The following is a 16829-nucleotide window of genomic DNA, read 5'->3' on the forward strand; positions in this document are numbered from 1 at the left end:
AGATGAACCATCATGACAGAAATATCACTGCAATAAAGAGGTCATACCAAATGACAAGAAATTTTGTCCACTTCCACAAATATTGTCAGGGTATCAGACTCAATGTTGTGATTTCTTTTGGCCCATGGAATAATTATATATAAACTATGTTAAAATATCAGAGAATTTGGTTTTATTAATTGCCACAGATGTTTCTCAGTATTATGTGCCTTGAAATACCCATGTTAAAATAGAAGTCCCAGGTTTTTTGGCAGCGCCACTGGAAGGAGAATCCAGTATTACATCCTGAGGCAACAGGCTGAAGGCTGGATGAAGGTTGCTCTTAGAAAATTCCATGTTTATGAATATGATCTGAAAAGTGTAAACACTTTATTTCCATGTCTTGGAATAGGGACCCATATGGAGTTTTGGATATATTATATAAATTGGTCTAGCCACTAGACTGAGAAGCATAGCACTAATTCTATCTTGAATCCTCACTAAGATGATTATTAAATAATTTATCTTCATCAGTTAACCCAATATGTACCACAGCAGAAAATCAGATATATTTTCATTAACTTATCCTTTGGGGAACTGCTAGTGTGTGGTCTTTATGAACTTCCTCACTATGAGCAGGCAGCATTCACAAAATAAAGTGATGTGTTCTGAGCTCCTTGCCAGGATTAAAAAGAAATAGTAAGCCTGGGTGAGATTTTGTAGTTGATCAAAATCTCACTCAAAGGATGGAATGACACCAACAGCAAGCAGACATTTCCAATTAGCTGCTCATAACACACTGCTGAGCTGCTTTGATATCTTCTCAATGTAGAGGCTAAGATGAATATTGCTCTTTGAACATTTTAATGGATATTAACACGTGTATTCTGTGACAAATTTGGACACCATCACAGCCCGCCCCCCCCCGCCCTGTATTTTATAGTATATGCAGAGGTGTCAAAGAATATATGAATATGAGAATATACTGGTAAAAGAACACTCAATCTGCTGGGCATCTGTACAGCTATAACCAATGTAAAAAATAAGTATTATTTAGCTGACAACAAACTTAATCATAAGTTTAATATATTATTAAATATCAGGATTTAGGCAGAATGATACCAATTGCCTGAGTAAGCAGAAAAGGGATTAGTAAGATTTTGTCACAAGCTTTAGTCATAAGTCTGCCATAATCAATGTCTGTTGTTATTTTAATTACGGTATTTGAAACCAAGCAAATGCAGCAATACCCAAATGCAATTAAATGAGAAACAGTGCGCTCTCAAGAGAAATAACGAGATGGGCAACCAACATACTTAATTTAGGAAGATACTTTCATCAAAATCTGAAGTGTAATTTATGAGGAAGATGGAAACCTCAAATGTTGTCCACCAGTGGAACAGATTAAATAGTGTGCATCTGACTGAAAATGTAAACATGTTTAATAAGGCATTGATTAGAATTTCCAATAGAAGTTCCATTTACTCAAAATATTTTAGTGCATATGTGTATTTGATATGCACGCGTTTCAAATTATTAGACCAATTTTCATTAGCAGTCCCTATATTGGCATGCTTTTGAGTGCTAGAAATGGTTTACTCTGATTCATTTTCTGCGTCAGTGTATAATTTGATGTCAGAATTAGCATTCTTTTTTTTTTTTTTTCAAACTCTTCCCTTCCATAATATGCTTTCACTCAGGTTTCCTTAATCATCTCACCAGAGTGAAATACATATTTTGTTTACCGAGATGAACGTTGGCAATGTTACAATAACTCAGGAATCCTGTTGTGCTCCAGCTAATGGATGAGATATATAGGCAGGTGAGGAAGAGCTGTTGAGACTCAATTTGTCCTGATTAGTGGTGGGAGAGAGAGGGGAACTGGGTCCTTTTCTCACTGTCAGTGCAAACCTGTTACAAAGCTGTGCTGTATATGGCCTTGCCCTCCTCTTTCGCTCTGGTACAGTTACACGGTTCCCTCCAGGAGACTGCTGGGAACGGGATATTTAACATTATAGTGTTTTCTGAATATTTTCTTAAAGACAAATAAAATGTTCTTTCTAAAGTCTAACAAGGCAATGCGTACAGAAACAGAGGTGCAGCATTCACTAAGCGAATACTGAAGTCAGTGCAATTCCCTACTGACTTTTTGGAACACTTTTTGAACCAATGTCAACATATTAATACAAGATAAAAACAAATGAGCAGGCTAGATTAGCCATCAATTGAAAGTCATAAATCTCTCTACACAGTACAGTATGAAAATCTTAAGCTTTGTGTCAGCAGTGACTAATTTTAAGTGAACAGTTCACGGCTAAACTAGCAAAGCTGCAGTATTCAGCAACATTCCAATGGATCTACATTAGTGCACCTTGTAAAATTTGTGCTTACCCCACAAAGCTATTTATATGTTCTTCATGTCAAATACCCAAGGACCCATAAAAATATTGCTTCTAATCTGTGGGACCCTCCTACATCTAAAAATACATTTGTCACCTAGTAGGTCTGGATTTAAAGCCAAAGGTTCATAAAATTAAATTAGATTAAAACCACATTCCATTTTAAAAGAATGAGACACCACTTGCCCAAAGCCTTAGACTCTACTTTTCATCACGATGAACTGTAAAGTAATTGAGACACAGACTTTGCAATGTGCCTCTTACAAATAGGTTTTCATATTTAATCAGTCATTGTCACCCTTTATTCCCTGGAGACAGCTATTTGACATTATTGGTACCCCAGCATCCACAGGGGCTGTAGGCACTTAAAAGCTTAAATTACAGCACAACAGGTAACTGCCTCAACTTTGTCTCTTCACATTTCTCACTACGGTAAGAACAGCATCCACATTCCCCTCCTTAAAAAAGCCCCAACAAATCCCTAAGAAATACAAAAGCCCAAGGATGAGGTAATAGAAAATACATGTCTTCTTTGTGAAGCTTACCCATTTTTTCCCAACTTACTTCTGAATCTCCCTCCTTTGAATTATGTTCTGTGTTATTCCATTAGATCTACAGACAGCCTAGGCATATTAGGTATATACAGTACCATGCATATTTATGGTACTCAGCCACAATTAACAGATGGTTTCTGTATATGAAACGTCATTTTGTGTGCAGCAATTCACAGAAAGCCTGTAAAGAAGAGGTTTCACTATGATTAGGACTGTTGGTCAGCAGCTACATTTAACTAAGCATCTTTCAAGAAAGCAAACGATCATTTTCTCCTCCACCTGGAAGTGGAATGTAAGCTTTGTTTAGCCTAAGACTGGCAGCTCAAGTGATCTAGACTGTCACATCTTTACCCATCATCTCCATTTCCATTTAACTCTTCATTTGATTTCAAATTCTCAGATCTGTGAAGTGCTTACAGTGGTAGAAAATTTCTGTAATAGAAGCTTGTAATAAGGATGTATGACAAGCTCAAGACAAATGTTTCAGGCATCAGATTAGATGATTTACATTAGAGAGTTTCTAATAAATCAAGCTTTCAATCACAGTTTGACAGTTTCAAATGCACAAAACTGATTATTGGATAAAGTTGAGGTCATGGTGTCACACTTTTCAAAACAGAAACTGTGGTGGTTTTTTGTTTGTTTTTTTTGTTTTTTTTTTTCTAACAGCAAGTTCATCAGTAAAAGACTCTGACATGTTCTGCATCATTTCTCCTTTCATCAGATGAGCATCTCAAATGAAGACAGTAAGAGGACTGAACTCCAATATGCCCTCTCCCAGCAGAGTAAATAAGCTGAACTAAGCAATTCCTTTGATAGTATAGGGTTATATACTGATGTGTGCTCAACAGAAAGAGACAGCTTAACTTCTCTGAACCATGCTCTGCAAGCCTGTGAAGATACATATTTTTCTTCACTCCTAAGAACTTTGGCCTGATTTGCACTTGTAAAGTCACATGCGCCCGTATTTAAAATTAAGAAAAAAAAGAAAAGGGGGGGGGAGGGGGAGGGAAAAGCAGCTGATCAAATTATTCCGAGCAAATAATTTAGCTGTTTTGTGAATATATTATACAGCTATAAAATCACTGTTTTTAATAGGTCATATTTCAGCCCTTTCATTAACATCAAATTCAAGAAATTCTGGCATTATTTATGTGACACCTCTTAACTTCCTACAAATGCCTCCAGGACAGTGTAATATGGAGCACTATTTCAAAGCTGCATTTTATTTTAAATATTTGCTTCACAAACCAAATGTTAAATGATAGGGTTTCATGCTATTCTTTCCTAGAATTAGCTTAAAAAAAGTTAGAACTTAATTATTTGAAGCAATCTAAGAATATATTGCAATAGCCTGTTTCCTTACACTGGCATAGCTTGTGCGCTAGTAGCCAGTCCCACTGAAAAGAAAAAAGTTGATGCCAAGGGCATGAGTTCTCATGTGCTCTTAAAAAAAAAAAAAGCAATTAGATGAGTTTTCAGTTCTTTAATCCACTGTTATTGAAGAGCCACAGACAGTTGCTTGGATAATGAATTCTTTGGGTTATTTAACCAGAATATGAGATGCCTGGTCATGTTTATAGTTAGAGGGCAGTCTGTTTTATGAGATCTGAAAATTCATAGAAGAGCAGAAACAGTAAAAATGTCCTGTATATTAATTTTTCTGAAACAGTCCCTTTGCATGAACCTGTTGAGCCTCCACTTATAAAACCTATTTTTTATCTTGAGTCATTCATTATCGTAAAAAACATTTAAAAAAGAATATTGAAAAAGACCAACAAAATTAGTTGCATCATATGAAGACAGATCTATATGAAGGATAAGTTGCACAACACACATAACTCTAAGGCATAGAGGATTTCTGCTTGCCTGTTAACCTCAACATTAAGCCAGGATAAAACCCATGTTTTGCCACAGTTTAAGCCTCCTCTTTGTGCCATACCACCCAACTAATTTCTAGGACTAAAACAGCAGTATGTACAATAGCTTGATATAATTTAAGTTTTATTTTCACAGTTTCATATTAACTACTTCTGAAATCACGGTTCTCAAATACCACCACAGCTGCACATATACTGTAAGATTTTATACACAGCTGCCATGTAAAGTCCTGTTTCTTCAGATAACCTGATAGATAATATATATTATTGCTTGACTAGATAATATAATACTTGACTTTTCAAACCTGCATCTTATGTGAATTTGCTGGTGTTATCTGCTATAAGACACTAACAAAACTCAGGCCACCTCTTTCTTTAGAGGGTTTTCCTATGTTAAAGAATAAAAGCTACTCTATGGATTTAGATGTGGTTCAATCTTAGTCTTGCTGCAGATTATTGCTGCATTTTTATGAAATACAGTCAACACAAAACTAAGAAAGCAAGAGAAAAGGAACTTTAGCCAGTTACCATCATATATCCTCTACTTGGCAAACAGCAGACACTTATTCCATAGGCAATTTATTAATACTTTTTATTTCTTTCTTTCCCTCCATTCCAATATGTTTTCCACATTGTTCAGACTCACTCCCCCATCTGGTGCCTCTCTATAGAGCCTTTTCATGTATGTTTCTGTAATTTCTCATCAATCTCTCCTTGTCTTCTGCCCCAATATACCCATTGTCACTCATTCTCATCATAAGTCATCCTCTTTACCAACAATATACAGACCTTAGGAAAACATTTAAAAGTGCTATTAGAAAGCTAACCTAAGAAGAGAGGTTTCACTCTTTAAGATCAACTGCTTGTTCAAAAGCTACCTTTCTCCCAGCAGCTAAAGGTGGCAAGTGCTGACATTCATAGAAAAACTTTGGAATTTGCTCAGCAATGACCTAATTTAAACTGCTGAATTACTAGGAAGAAAGGCAGAAAATACTAAACCCTCAAAAGATTTTTTAAAAATCTTGATTCATAACTCAAGAAGTCATCTGGTTGTTTCAAAAGTTATAGGAAGGGTTTTATACTCTGTAAACGTAGGTAAAATTTCTACCTGCTGATACCAGACTCCAAACATCTCCAAATTACAGTTGTCCTGTTTTTCCATTTCACTGGGGAAGAGTCAGTAAGATTCAGCCATTTATTATAGATCTAGCATTTTTCCCCATTACTGCTTGAAATGGCCTTGTGAAAGCCCTGCTAATGCATCTGCAGGAGAAATGAAAAATAGTTATTGCCAGGAGTATGAACACCTGGAAAATGTGTGGTTAGTACACTTTTAGCCTGGTTCATTACCTCTTGGCCTAGGGAGCACAACCTACATCCTTCACAGTGGAAAGAACTATTTTTCCCCATATGGTTGTGTTGCAGAGGTAAAAATGGTGTTAATAAATTCTTCAGAATGGTCAGAGAAGTTCTATCCCTTTCTTCCTAAAGCATCTGGTACATTAAGATCATGTGACAATGGCCTTGTGTCCACTTCCAGTAGGTACTTTTGGATGCCTTATGTAAGTGAACACCTACTTTTTTTTTGCACGTGTTACAAGGGCTCAGAGATTTCCCCCAAAGCAGAGTAAAACTGGATCTTGTGCAAGTTCAGTTTCCCACCAGGCTCCCAGGAATGGCACCTGGAATCTGACAGCAAAACATCCCACGAAGCTACTTTCTTGTCATCTTTCTTTGGAGTAATAATTAATTAAAAATTATACATAGTTGTTGTTTTCTTAGTATGTTTTTGTACCTCTTCTTCTCTACTTCATCTTCTTTTATTTTTCCCTCTACTTAATTTGTAAACTATCTTGGGAGAAGGCCTGCATTTTCATTCTGTGCTCCTATGATGCTATTGCCTTACTCTCCAGTTCCCAGTTTTCACAACAGCGATAAACAAAGCAGGGAAAGAAAATCTCTGAAAGGAGTTGAGTTTGCACGCTTTGTTAGTACTGATTAATGAAAAGCTCCTTGAAAAATAGATTATTTTTTCTTTACAAGTTCTGGCTTAGATTTTAAGATTTCTGAGTCAGAGAGGGACTTGGGGGTGTTGATTGACAGCCGGCTGAACAGGAGCCAGCAGTGTGCCCAGGGGGCCAAGAAGGCCAATGGCATCCTGGCTTGTGTCAGCACTAGCGTGGCCAGCAGGGACAGGGAAGGGATCTGACCCCTGTACTCGGCACTGGTGAGGCCGCCCCTCGATTCCTGGGATCAGTTTTGGGCCCCTCACTACAAAAAGGACATTGAATGACTCGAGCGTGTCCAGAGAAGGGCAACGGAGCTGGTGCAGGGTCTGGAGCACAGGTCTGCTGGGGAGTGGCTGAGGGAACTGGGGGGGTTTAGTCTGGAGCAGAGAGGCTGAGGGGAGACCTCATCGCCCTCTACAGCTCCCTGACAGGAGGGTGCAGAGAGCTGGGGATGAGCCTCTTTAACCAAGTAACAAGTGATAGATCAAGAGGTAATGGCCTCAAGTTGCACAAGGGAAGGTTTAGACTGGATATTAGGAAGCATTTCTTTACAGAAGGGGTTGTTGGGTGTTGGAATGGGCTGCCCACGGAGGTGGTGGAGTCCCCATCCCTGGAGGGGTTTAAGAGTCGGGTCGACATAGCACTGAGGGATCTGGTGTAGTTGGGAACTGTCAGTGTGAGGTTAATGGTTGGACTGAATGATCTTCAAGGTCTTTTCCAACCTAGATGATTCTGTAATTCTGATTGTGTGAATGTAACACATTTATTATTTCTCTTACAAATCTGTACATACACCAGAAAAAAGCAGGTTAGCACTGTAGGAGTGAAAATGAAACAGGAAAGGAAAAGATGAACTAAACATTAACAAAGGTGTGGCTAGGAAACAGGGGTTGAGATTTTTAAATTTGGATGCCTGCAATGTTTAGTTCTTAGTCTGTAATTTCACTCTCCAAAATCAATCCCTAATAAATTTCAGTGAAAGTCACAGAATCATAGAATTATAGAATTACAATTTGGGCTGGAAGTGACTTGTGCCATGTAGTCTAACTCCATCTCAAAGTAGAACTAATTTCAAAGTTAAAGTAGGTAGCTCAGGACCTATATTATTTTAGAAATAATTTCAGGCCCTTATTATTTTAGAAACCTTCAAAGGGAGCTTTGAAAGTTTGGGATCTAGAAGTTCTGTGGAATTTAAACTTAAGAACAATTTGAGGTGAGAAAAGAACAATTCTTTTGACAGAACTTCTAAGCAAAATGGAAGAAACTGGTCACTGGAAATTTAGTTCAATGAGCCAAATTGTGTATTTCTAAAGGGATGGAGGCCTTCAAGGTCACTAAAAGGGACAGAAACCTTTGAATATGTGACAGAAATTAGAATGAGCAATATTTTCTTGCATCTTTGAGGTTATAAATATGTAACTAGGATAAGTTTTATCTGTCAAAACAAAACTTGCAATTTTCAAATACCTATGGCCAAAGTGAGCTATAATTGTTCTTAGGTAAGGAGAATACATTACAATTTAATATGCACGTGGGAAGATCTAAGTCAGCTCATTCCATGATAATTAAAACCTGTAGCAGCACTGAAAGCTTAAGTAGTAAAGAAGCTATACATATTCTATCTGTCAACAAAATACTCTGCCTTGTAGATAAACCAACCTATAGTAAAAGTATATATTTTTTTTAATTCTCTAGGTTTTCTCTGTTTGAATTAGACAATCAAGCAACTTTTTTATTTTTATTAAATAGAGTTGGAATAAAGAGCGTGTTTGGCTCACATTCAGGATGCTGAACATGGAAAGGTATCTTAATTGTCTGTGCTTTACAGAATTCAACTCCTCCTTAATGTCTAAAATTTCTACAGGCTTTAGCTACAGATTAAAGTCAGTCATTCCTCATTCGTAATGCAATCTGTACCAATGTTTTTTTGTAAGCAAGAACAAGATAAAAGTTCTGCTTTTTTGTTATTGAGAGCTGGGTGCCAAAGGCATTCCAGCAAAAAAGTCTCCAATGGTAGAAGCTGAGGCCAGACAAGTTAATTAGTTTGCTTTTTATTTTAACCTGTTTATTTGTTCTCTAAAATTGTCTACAAATTCCTATATCTCTTTTCAGTACTTCACTGAATAAAGGGTCTGAATAAAAATAAGTTTTTAACTAGAGTCCATCATCAAGAAAAAATGTAAATCAAACATTTTTTTTTCCAGAGGCATAGTCACTTGGAGTTATGGAAAGTTCTACATTTCTCTCTTGAACCAAGAAAGAAAAAAGTACAGTTTGATTTGTTTTCATGAAACACAACTCTGTACTGTAAAGATATCATTTTATCACAATCACTTTTACCCTGGGAAATACTTTTTCAATAACATATGAAAAGAGTTCCACTTGTAGCTGAAAACCTCCTAGAAACAGTTTATATGATCAACAGGCTTTGGGCTATCTACAGAAAGGGCATATATTACCAGTAAAATTAAAGACACTGTTTATATAGGTCATATTTAATGACATTCTTTGTGCTTTTCTGAATTAGTGAAGATTTGCAATTATGAGGCAAAGAGAAAAATAATTTCAGTCCCTAAATTCGAGGTTGAATAAATTACAAAATTAAGTAGGAAAGTTTACTGAGGCAGCAGACATCAATGTAAAGGCACATAGGAGTACAGTTCAAGATACAACAAATTATTTTCTCAGAAAGATTATTCCACTGCAATAACTATTTTACTTTAAGCTACAAGTTGAATATGACTAATTTCTGAATTTATGCCCAGAGCTAAATAATTACATCAATTGTTCCAAATGCTCAGGGATATCCCAACTTTTTGACTTTGAAAAATAACATTTTAAAGTATTTAATAAGGATGTTGTCTCCAGAAGCAGTCAAAGCACTTATGTTTCTGAAGGAAAATTACCTTTAGCTGCAAAAAGTTTAAAAGATCTTAAAAGGCAGTGAATTCAGACTATGACCAGACTTTTTAAGTTTTCTCAGCTCTTTACTGCTGTGTAATTGTGACTTCACTCAATTTAAAGATTGTCCAATAACTTGCAAGATTACAGATTGTTGCTTTTTTGATTCTTTAGCCTCAGAAGCTCTGGGTCAGTCTTTCAGAGTTGGGAAGCACTTGTAGCTCTCATGATAGCTAGCTGCTTATCTAACCTAAGCTGACTTTATACCTAAGTAATCAAGAAATCCTAGATGTTTCAAGTAAGCAGGTTATAATGGAACTAAGCATGCTTTAGCCCCCTCCAGGGTAAATTGATATTAAAAAAATAAATAAAAATAAAAAATATTATGTCTGTCATGAGGGAAAAAGAAATCTCTCAAGGAAGTTAAGAACGGTCTGCTGTTATAACTTGACCACATAAGCTTCTCTATGTAGGAATGCAGAGGGCCTATAATTAAAGTCTGGCAACTGTTAAGTTTTACTGGCAAGGGATGAGAAATAAATTTACCCTTCCTTAAAAAGGGCTGACTGACTTTTCTGCACTAATGTAAGCCATCTTTCACCCAAGTTACCAATATACATGTTACTGTTTCCGTGAGGCAGATGGTGTAGGGACCACAGGACACATGAAGGGACGTGGCCTCCTCTGGGAGGAAATATGGAGTATATTCAGCAGTGCAGGCAGGTCAGGGCTTCCTCCAGAAACCAGGGCTAGTGGACGGTCAGGACCACATATTTGCACTACAGGAGGCTATGGGTATTTAAGCTGACACAAATATACAGCACTTTTGGCTTTGTTTCTCAAGAATTCAGGAAGTGGCTTCAGCAACTGCACAACTACACAGATACCATGTGGAGAACTCAAAATTTACAAGGATTTGTACAGAAGGGACTCTGAGACTGGAGCCACCATCATCTCAGAAAACATTTATACCTGAGCTACCAGCCTCAATGGTAAATCTTTACCTAATGTGATTTAAAATAACTGAACTAAACCCCCTTAGTTTATAAAGTTTATATAATGGAAATGACAACTGACCCAGCACCACAGAATACAATTATAATTAACAGGAGACTTTTCTGAAAAAATGTCTGTAGTGCCTTGGGGAACAATGTAGGTCACAGCATCAATTAAAAGCAGAACAACTTCTTCGTTGACTCTGTAACATTTAACCCCAAACTATTTTGTTGCTGTAAATTAAAAAGCCCATGCTGCATTACATCACAGGAGTGAAAAAATCAAGAAAAACTCATTTCAAGCTCCAGCACTCACTTTATCCCATATAACATTGACAAGCAATAAGAATACTGATGCTACCACTATTTTCTTCAGCTTTGTTGAGCAAAACTACTATCTGTATATTCAGTTTTCTTTTACATTATCTGGATATTAATATTAGATCTCTGCAGGAAAGTATGTGAGAATTACTTAACTGAGGATTAAAAACAGCAGTTACCTTTGCTGAAGATTGAAGAGGAGATGTAAGATTATTTAAGACTCCAGGGTTCAGTTTTGGTAACTGGAAGCTCTAGTGAGCACTCTTCTATGCAGGAAAGTAAAATACAGAAATAAATCACTTCAGATAAAATGTGTCTGCCGGGGCCACTACAGACAGTTTACCTAATTACTTTTCTAATATTATAAGAAATATCAATGATGACTGTTAATAGAAGCCACACAACAACTTAAAGACTTTCACTTTGAAAAGATTGCCCACAAATAGGTGTCCCTTTTAAATGTAAATAAATTCCTGTTTTTTAACAACAAAGACAATTTTCAGTAGCATTAAAGCCAGAAGAAAGATCTTTGGTAATAAAGCCTCTCAAATGTTGTCTACCTCTGTAAGTATTTGTTCATCTAGAAACAGTGGTCAAAATTAGACTTCCTGATACTCATGCAATATTTTCAGCAACAAAAATTCTTCGCAGAGAAATGAGTGAGTTCATAATTCTATAGGGTTATATAGGCAAAAGCAAAGACTCATTTCTGAAAACTTAGCAGGGGAAAAAGCTAAATAGCTATGTTAATAAATATGTCCATGAGTACACAAAGAAAGTGGATCTGTACATCAGAGAAATTCGACTTTAATACAATCAGATTTTGAGACTCAAACTCTGCCTTTGTTCTCTACTTGCCTTTTTCACATTACAATAAGGAGTACAGGATCTCAGTTCCCTTTTCTCTGTTGAAAAGTTAAGATTATCCAAAGAAAGTTAACTTCTGATTAGCCCCATATCTATTGTTATAGCATCTCAGTGTCAGTGATAAGGACAGGAATCCTAGTGTTGAAGGCTTTCAGCAAATCCAGAATGTAAAAACGGAGTGGCCAAACTTCAGAGAGTTTCCAGTCTGAGTGTAAAGCAAGAGACAACAGACATAAACCACTGCTCAACAGTTCTCATCAGGAATTGGCCAAAGTAATAGATGCCTAGCTACCTAGCCATTAAATTTTTTTTTAGACATAGACAAAGACAGACTTTGCTAGTGAATTGAACAAAATGTATAAAAATGATTTTTTTTTAAATACTTCACAATTGAACAAAGGACCCTTCTATCCTTGCTTAACTGGAGAGGACAGTCACTTTCTCCCAGTGAAAGATAAGTAGGTAAGTAGGAGGGGAATGAGTGAAGGTAGTTCATTTTACTTGTAAATCAAAGCAGGGAGCTAGAAAAGAAATGCTTGAATGGGGTGTAGTAGGGGGACAAAACGAAGCTAGTTTTAATAATATTTTCTCTAGAAGTTGATCGCTGCATCTATAGACTTGTAGTCTAGTGGGTCTCAGTTTCTTCTTATCTCTAAAGGTTCTAGAACATTACTGTATGAGAACATATCATTCACCACTCAGAATACGTGTAATGGTTGTACAATAAAGAATTAGTTATATTTAAAACAGATAAAAGTAGTCCTCTTCAGGCAGTATGATGCTTCTCAAAGCACTTTTCAAAAGAAAGGAAAATGTTATCTCTCTTTTTACAGGTAGGAAAACAAAGGCAAAGTGAATGAAGCAAACTGCCCAAGATGACTCAAAAGACTAATTGCAAAGCCAGGACTGAAACAACATATCTTAAATCTAGAATCTCATTTTAAAGACCATCTGATCTTCAACCAGTTATACAAAATATCACTGATATGTAGATGGTAGTCACACAGCACTGAGACAACATCAAACCCACTCAACCAAACCTTGCTGGTTTTTATCAGAATTCAGGTAATACAGGTTACAAATCAAATATAGAAAATTAATCCAGAAATCAATTATCTTGGATGGATTCAAACTTCATCCTCCACACATGTAGGCCAGGAGATGGCTGTACTGAGCTTTTTATATGATCTGGTGTATTATGGATTTAAAAGGGGAAAAAAAAGAGACGTGTCTTCAACAAAACCACAACAAAGTGAACTCAATGATCTCATAACATATTGTGACTTTTTTTTCCCTGAGACATTAATAACATAAATGTGGATGACAAAGAATACAGGTGTCACTTATTTTTTGTGAGGAGCCTTTCTAGGTAAGTGGCCAACAGCAAAATTTACAAATGTAGCTGTATGTAGCATGCCTTCTAGCTTCTGCGTAGAGATTGATTGATTCGTGGTTGCATTAAAATGCAAGCTGCAAATCTCAGGCCAAAGAAAATGTAAAATGAGGAAAGCCATGCTAGTCTCCATTGATCTATGGGAAGGAAGTAAAACGGATGTAAATGCTCTCATTAGACCAAGTAATACAGCTCCACGTTTCTTTGTTTGAACTACTGGCTGGGGAGGAAGGTGATAAACTGCATTAGTTATATGAGTTGAATCTCCCTCAACTTTATAACCTAATCCCACATTCCTGTGCTGAAGAAGTGTTGCTGTCTCTGCTGGAGCAAAGTAGAGCCACCTAAAAGATGCAGGGTTTATGGCAGAAAGGATCATTCGATCACTGAGGTTAGCCTAATGTACTGCAGCGCATAACACTGACATCAATAACTTCTCAAACCGAAGTGTGCATATCTATTTCAGAAAAGCATCTAATCTGGAAAACATAACGAGATCGAAATCTACCACTTCCCTTGATAATTTTTCCTATATTCTTACTGCTAAAAACTCCTGCACAGCGTTTGTTTTCTTTCACCCTGGTACATATTTTGCTTTTCCTTTCTACTCTGAAGAATCCTCTTATTTCCAGTCTCCACACAGGAATACACTGTCATTAAGTCACATCTCTCTCTGGAAGAATTTTTTCTCCACTCTATTCTCTTTTCCCTCTCTTTATATATATTTAATATCTTCTAAAAGTATAGACTTCAAAATTTGACAGTCATTTCCATAACCTCACTGTTGCACAAACTAACAAAACCTCCATATTATTCTTAACTTTGTCTTTTTTAAATAAAAAAAAAAAAAAAAAAAAAAAAAAACAAAAAAACCACAACATTTAAAGTTCATAGTACAAGCCCTACTGAGTTATCTTATTTTTCCTCTGGAACATTCTTACTGTCACTTATTTCCACTGTAGGGGTCCCCTCTGTGTATGTTATGGCTGGCATCGCTTCCTTCTGGCTGTGCAATACTTCTAGGTAATGATAATTTTGTTTGTGTGGGCTCTGTTTACCAGGATAGACTACAAGTGAATTGCTCTGACTAATGTGTTTTCTTTTTTTCACACTTTTTCAATCTTTGGATCATCTATCTGCAAATTTAACCCTCCAAAAATTCATTCTGCCTTCCAAATGATTTGTGAAAATATTGAAATATGTTGTTCACATCCAGTTCTAAATTGTGGAAGACTAACCCTCAAAATTGTTGTGTAAGGGTCATTTCTTACTGTCTAGTACTTTGAGATGTCAGTCCTTAAGGAATATTATTTTGATAAAGTATACTGTTATTTATTTATACCAGATACAATGTAAAATTAAATCAAATGCCTTACAAAAGCCTAAACAACACCTAGGACCATCCATTAAGCAAATTCACATTCTGAAATAAAGTTTAGTTAACATAATTGCTTTGTTTTAAAACTATGATGACTACCATTAATATATTCCTACTATTAATTTATTCTTAGATAAATCCTCATTAATCATTCCAATAGTTTTTTCCAGGGCTGACAGCATTATTTGAAAATAAAAGGTAAAAATAATAGCATGATACTCACACTCCATCTCTTTAGAATATAAAAGATATTTCAATAAATCCTCCTTTTTTAAGGCTCTTAGGTGAAAGTTATCAAGCAATGAACCTTCTGCTTTACTTATTTTATCACTGGCAGATGTTGTTTAACATGCTTGTAAAGATTCAGTGCTGTTTGCATAGTAGGGACACTGGATCTCCTACCACCATATGGGCTTGTTAAAGAGCAAACAGCATTTCCCTCCTACTGTGTGCCACTCAGTACTGAAGAGGTATCAGAGTTTCTGTTCATCTTTGCATGAATAAATGACATGATTAATTAAACAGTGATTGACTAGCTTCACTTCTTCTTTTTGGTGTTACAAAAAAGCAGCAAATATTAGTTATGTGCATCCAAAGTAAAATAAGAAATAAGCTTCATTAAACCTTTCACAAAATCTTAGGAGGCAGAAATTGAGTGTCCAGATATATACCGTAAAGGGTCCTATCCATTATATTTGCCGCTGAATTCATCCTGGGTTGCCACTTTAAGTACCACATACTTCTGGCCCTTACCTTTAGGAAAATTACCTAGACATCCTAAGCCAGTACAAATTGATATCCAGCTGGCAGAGAGCTGTGCAAGGGTCACTAAGAATTGTCATCTGCCCTATTTATCCCAGTGTCTTGTTAACTCTGAAATCAAAGGATAGCAATTTGGACATCAACAATATATCACTTTAGACTACTTTTACCAGAAATATCCCATTAGTGTGCATTATCCTGATATCTTAAACTGCCTTCTCTTCCTCCTGAGATTGCAAAGGACCCAGCTGGCAAACAACCAAAATATCAAGTTTCTCACACGTCTATTATCATAATGGCGGGAGGTCATACACTGAAAACTGAGTACACAAATGCAACATAAACTAAACTGAATATTTTGATAACAGAAATTTATGGAGGTTAGTATCCTGGTGCAATAGCATCACAGGCATTTTTGTTTGATTTGGAGGATTTTTTTGTACTACTGCTTTCAATGAAAACTCCTCTATCAAAAACTCTCTTTGATAAAAAGAACAAAAAATCTTTAACAAAGCTCTTGTCTTTCAGGCTCTTCAGGTCCATGATAGCAGCACTATTCTACATAAACATACTCAGTCTTCCTGTCCTATATCCATGTTGGTCCTGCTTGTTATACCTTAGAGATTGATTGTATCTCTACAAGGCCAACAGACAATAACAAGAAATTTCTTTTTATTTATCTTAGAAAAAAGTTAAAAGTGACATTTTCCTGACCACATGATATCTAAAGTCTAGACATTTACATCTGTTATTTGATTGTAAAGAGTGTCTAGACAATGGAGAGAGACAATCATTTTCAGGGCATGACCCACCTCCATCTAAAGGATACATCCAAAACAGGTGAGAAGAACTGCATGCAGGAAAAGTCTCTCCATTGACTACCATGAAGTATCATTGGCTTCCTCAAATATCAACAGTCAGGTGAGGACAAATTGTTTTCTTGATAGGCCAAATTGTTTGATCAGTAGCTGAAGTATCTTACATGCCACAGCATCTTGGCAATAATTGAAGGATTCACACAAATATTTTTTTTAGTTGAAACGGGTGCTTTTGGGTCTAGGGGAACATTGGTGAGAAAAAATTTGCAATACTATGAAGCAACAATCCAGAAACTATTTCCTTTCCTCACTTACTTCTCACAGCCAAATTCACTACTCTCACCTGTGTATTAGTCCATTCCATTTCAGGAAAAGGTCCCAGCTGAAGGCCTCTACCTGTGGGATTTTCTTCCTCTTGGCCTTTCTGGAAGTACATAGAGACATCTACTCAGGACACGTTCCAAACTCAGATTTTTCATCGTGTTTGCATATGGTACTTAGTTGTGTGTTTTTGCTTCCCAAGTTCTTTTTTTGGGGGGGCTGGGGGCTTACTTTTGCTATAACTGCTTTGGG

General features: G+C 36.4%; 1 protein-coding gene across 16 annotated transcripts in view; it reads right to left on the minus strand.

The window, feature by feature from the left end:
- Nucleotides 1–16829, minus strand: part of DLG2 (discs large MAGUK scaffold protein 2) — a 1037827-nt gene that overhangs the window by 621025 nt on the left and 399973 nt on the right. For 11 of the 16 annotated variants that reach the window (XM_074917850.1, XM_074917842.1, XM_074917820.1 and 8 more), the window contains one exon: nucleotides 16600–16680. The exons of the other annotated variants lie outside the window; for them this stretch is intronic. In XM_074917850.1, the coding sequence (XP_074773951.1) occupies nucleotides 16600–16680 (81 nt within the window). The remainder of the gene's footprint in view (nucleotides 1–16599; nucleotides 16681–16829) is intronic. 16 annotated transcript variants of the gene reach the window in all.

The sequence above is a fragment of the Athene noctua genome, chromosome 1, assembly GCF_965140245.1.
Source record: "Athene noctua chromosome 1, bAthNoc1.hap1.1, whole genome shotgun sequence".
Classification (NCBI taxonomy): Eukaryota; Metazoa; Chordata; class Aves; order Strigiformes; family Strigidae; genus Athene; species Athene noctua.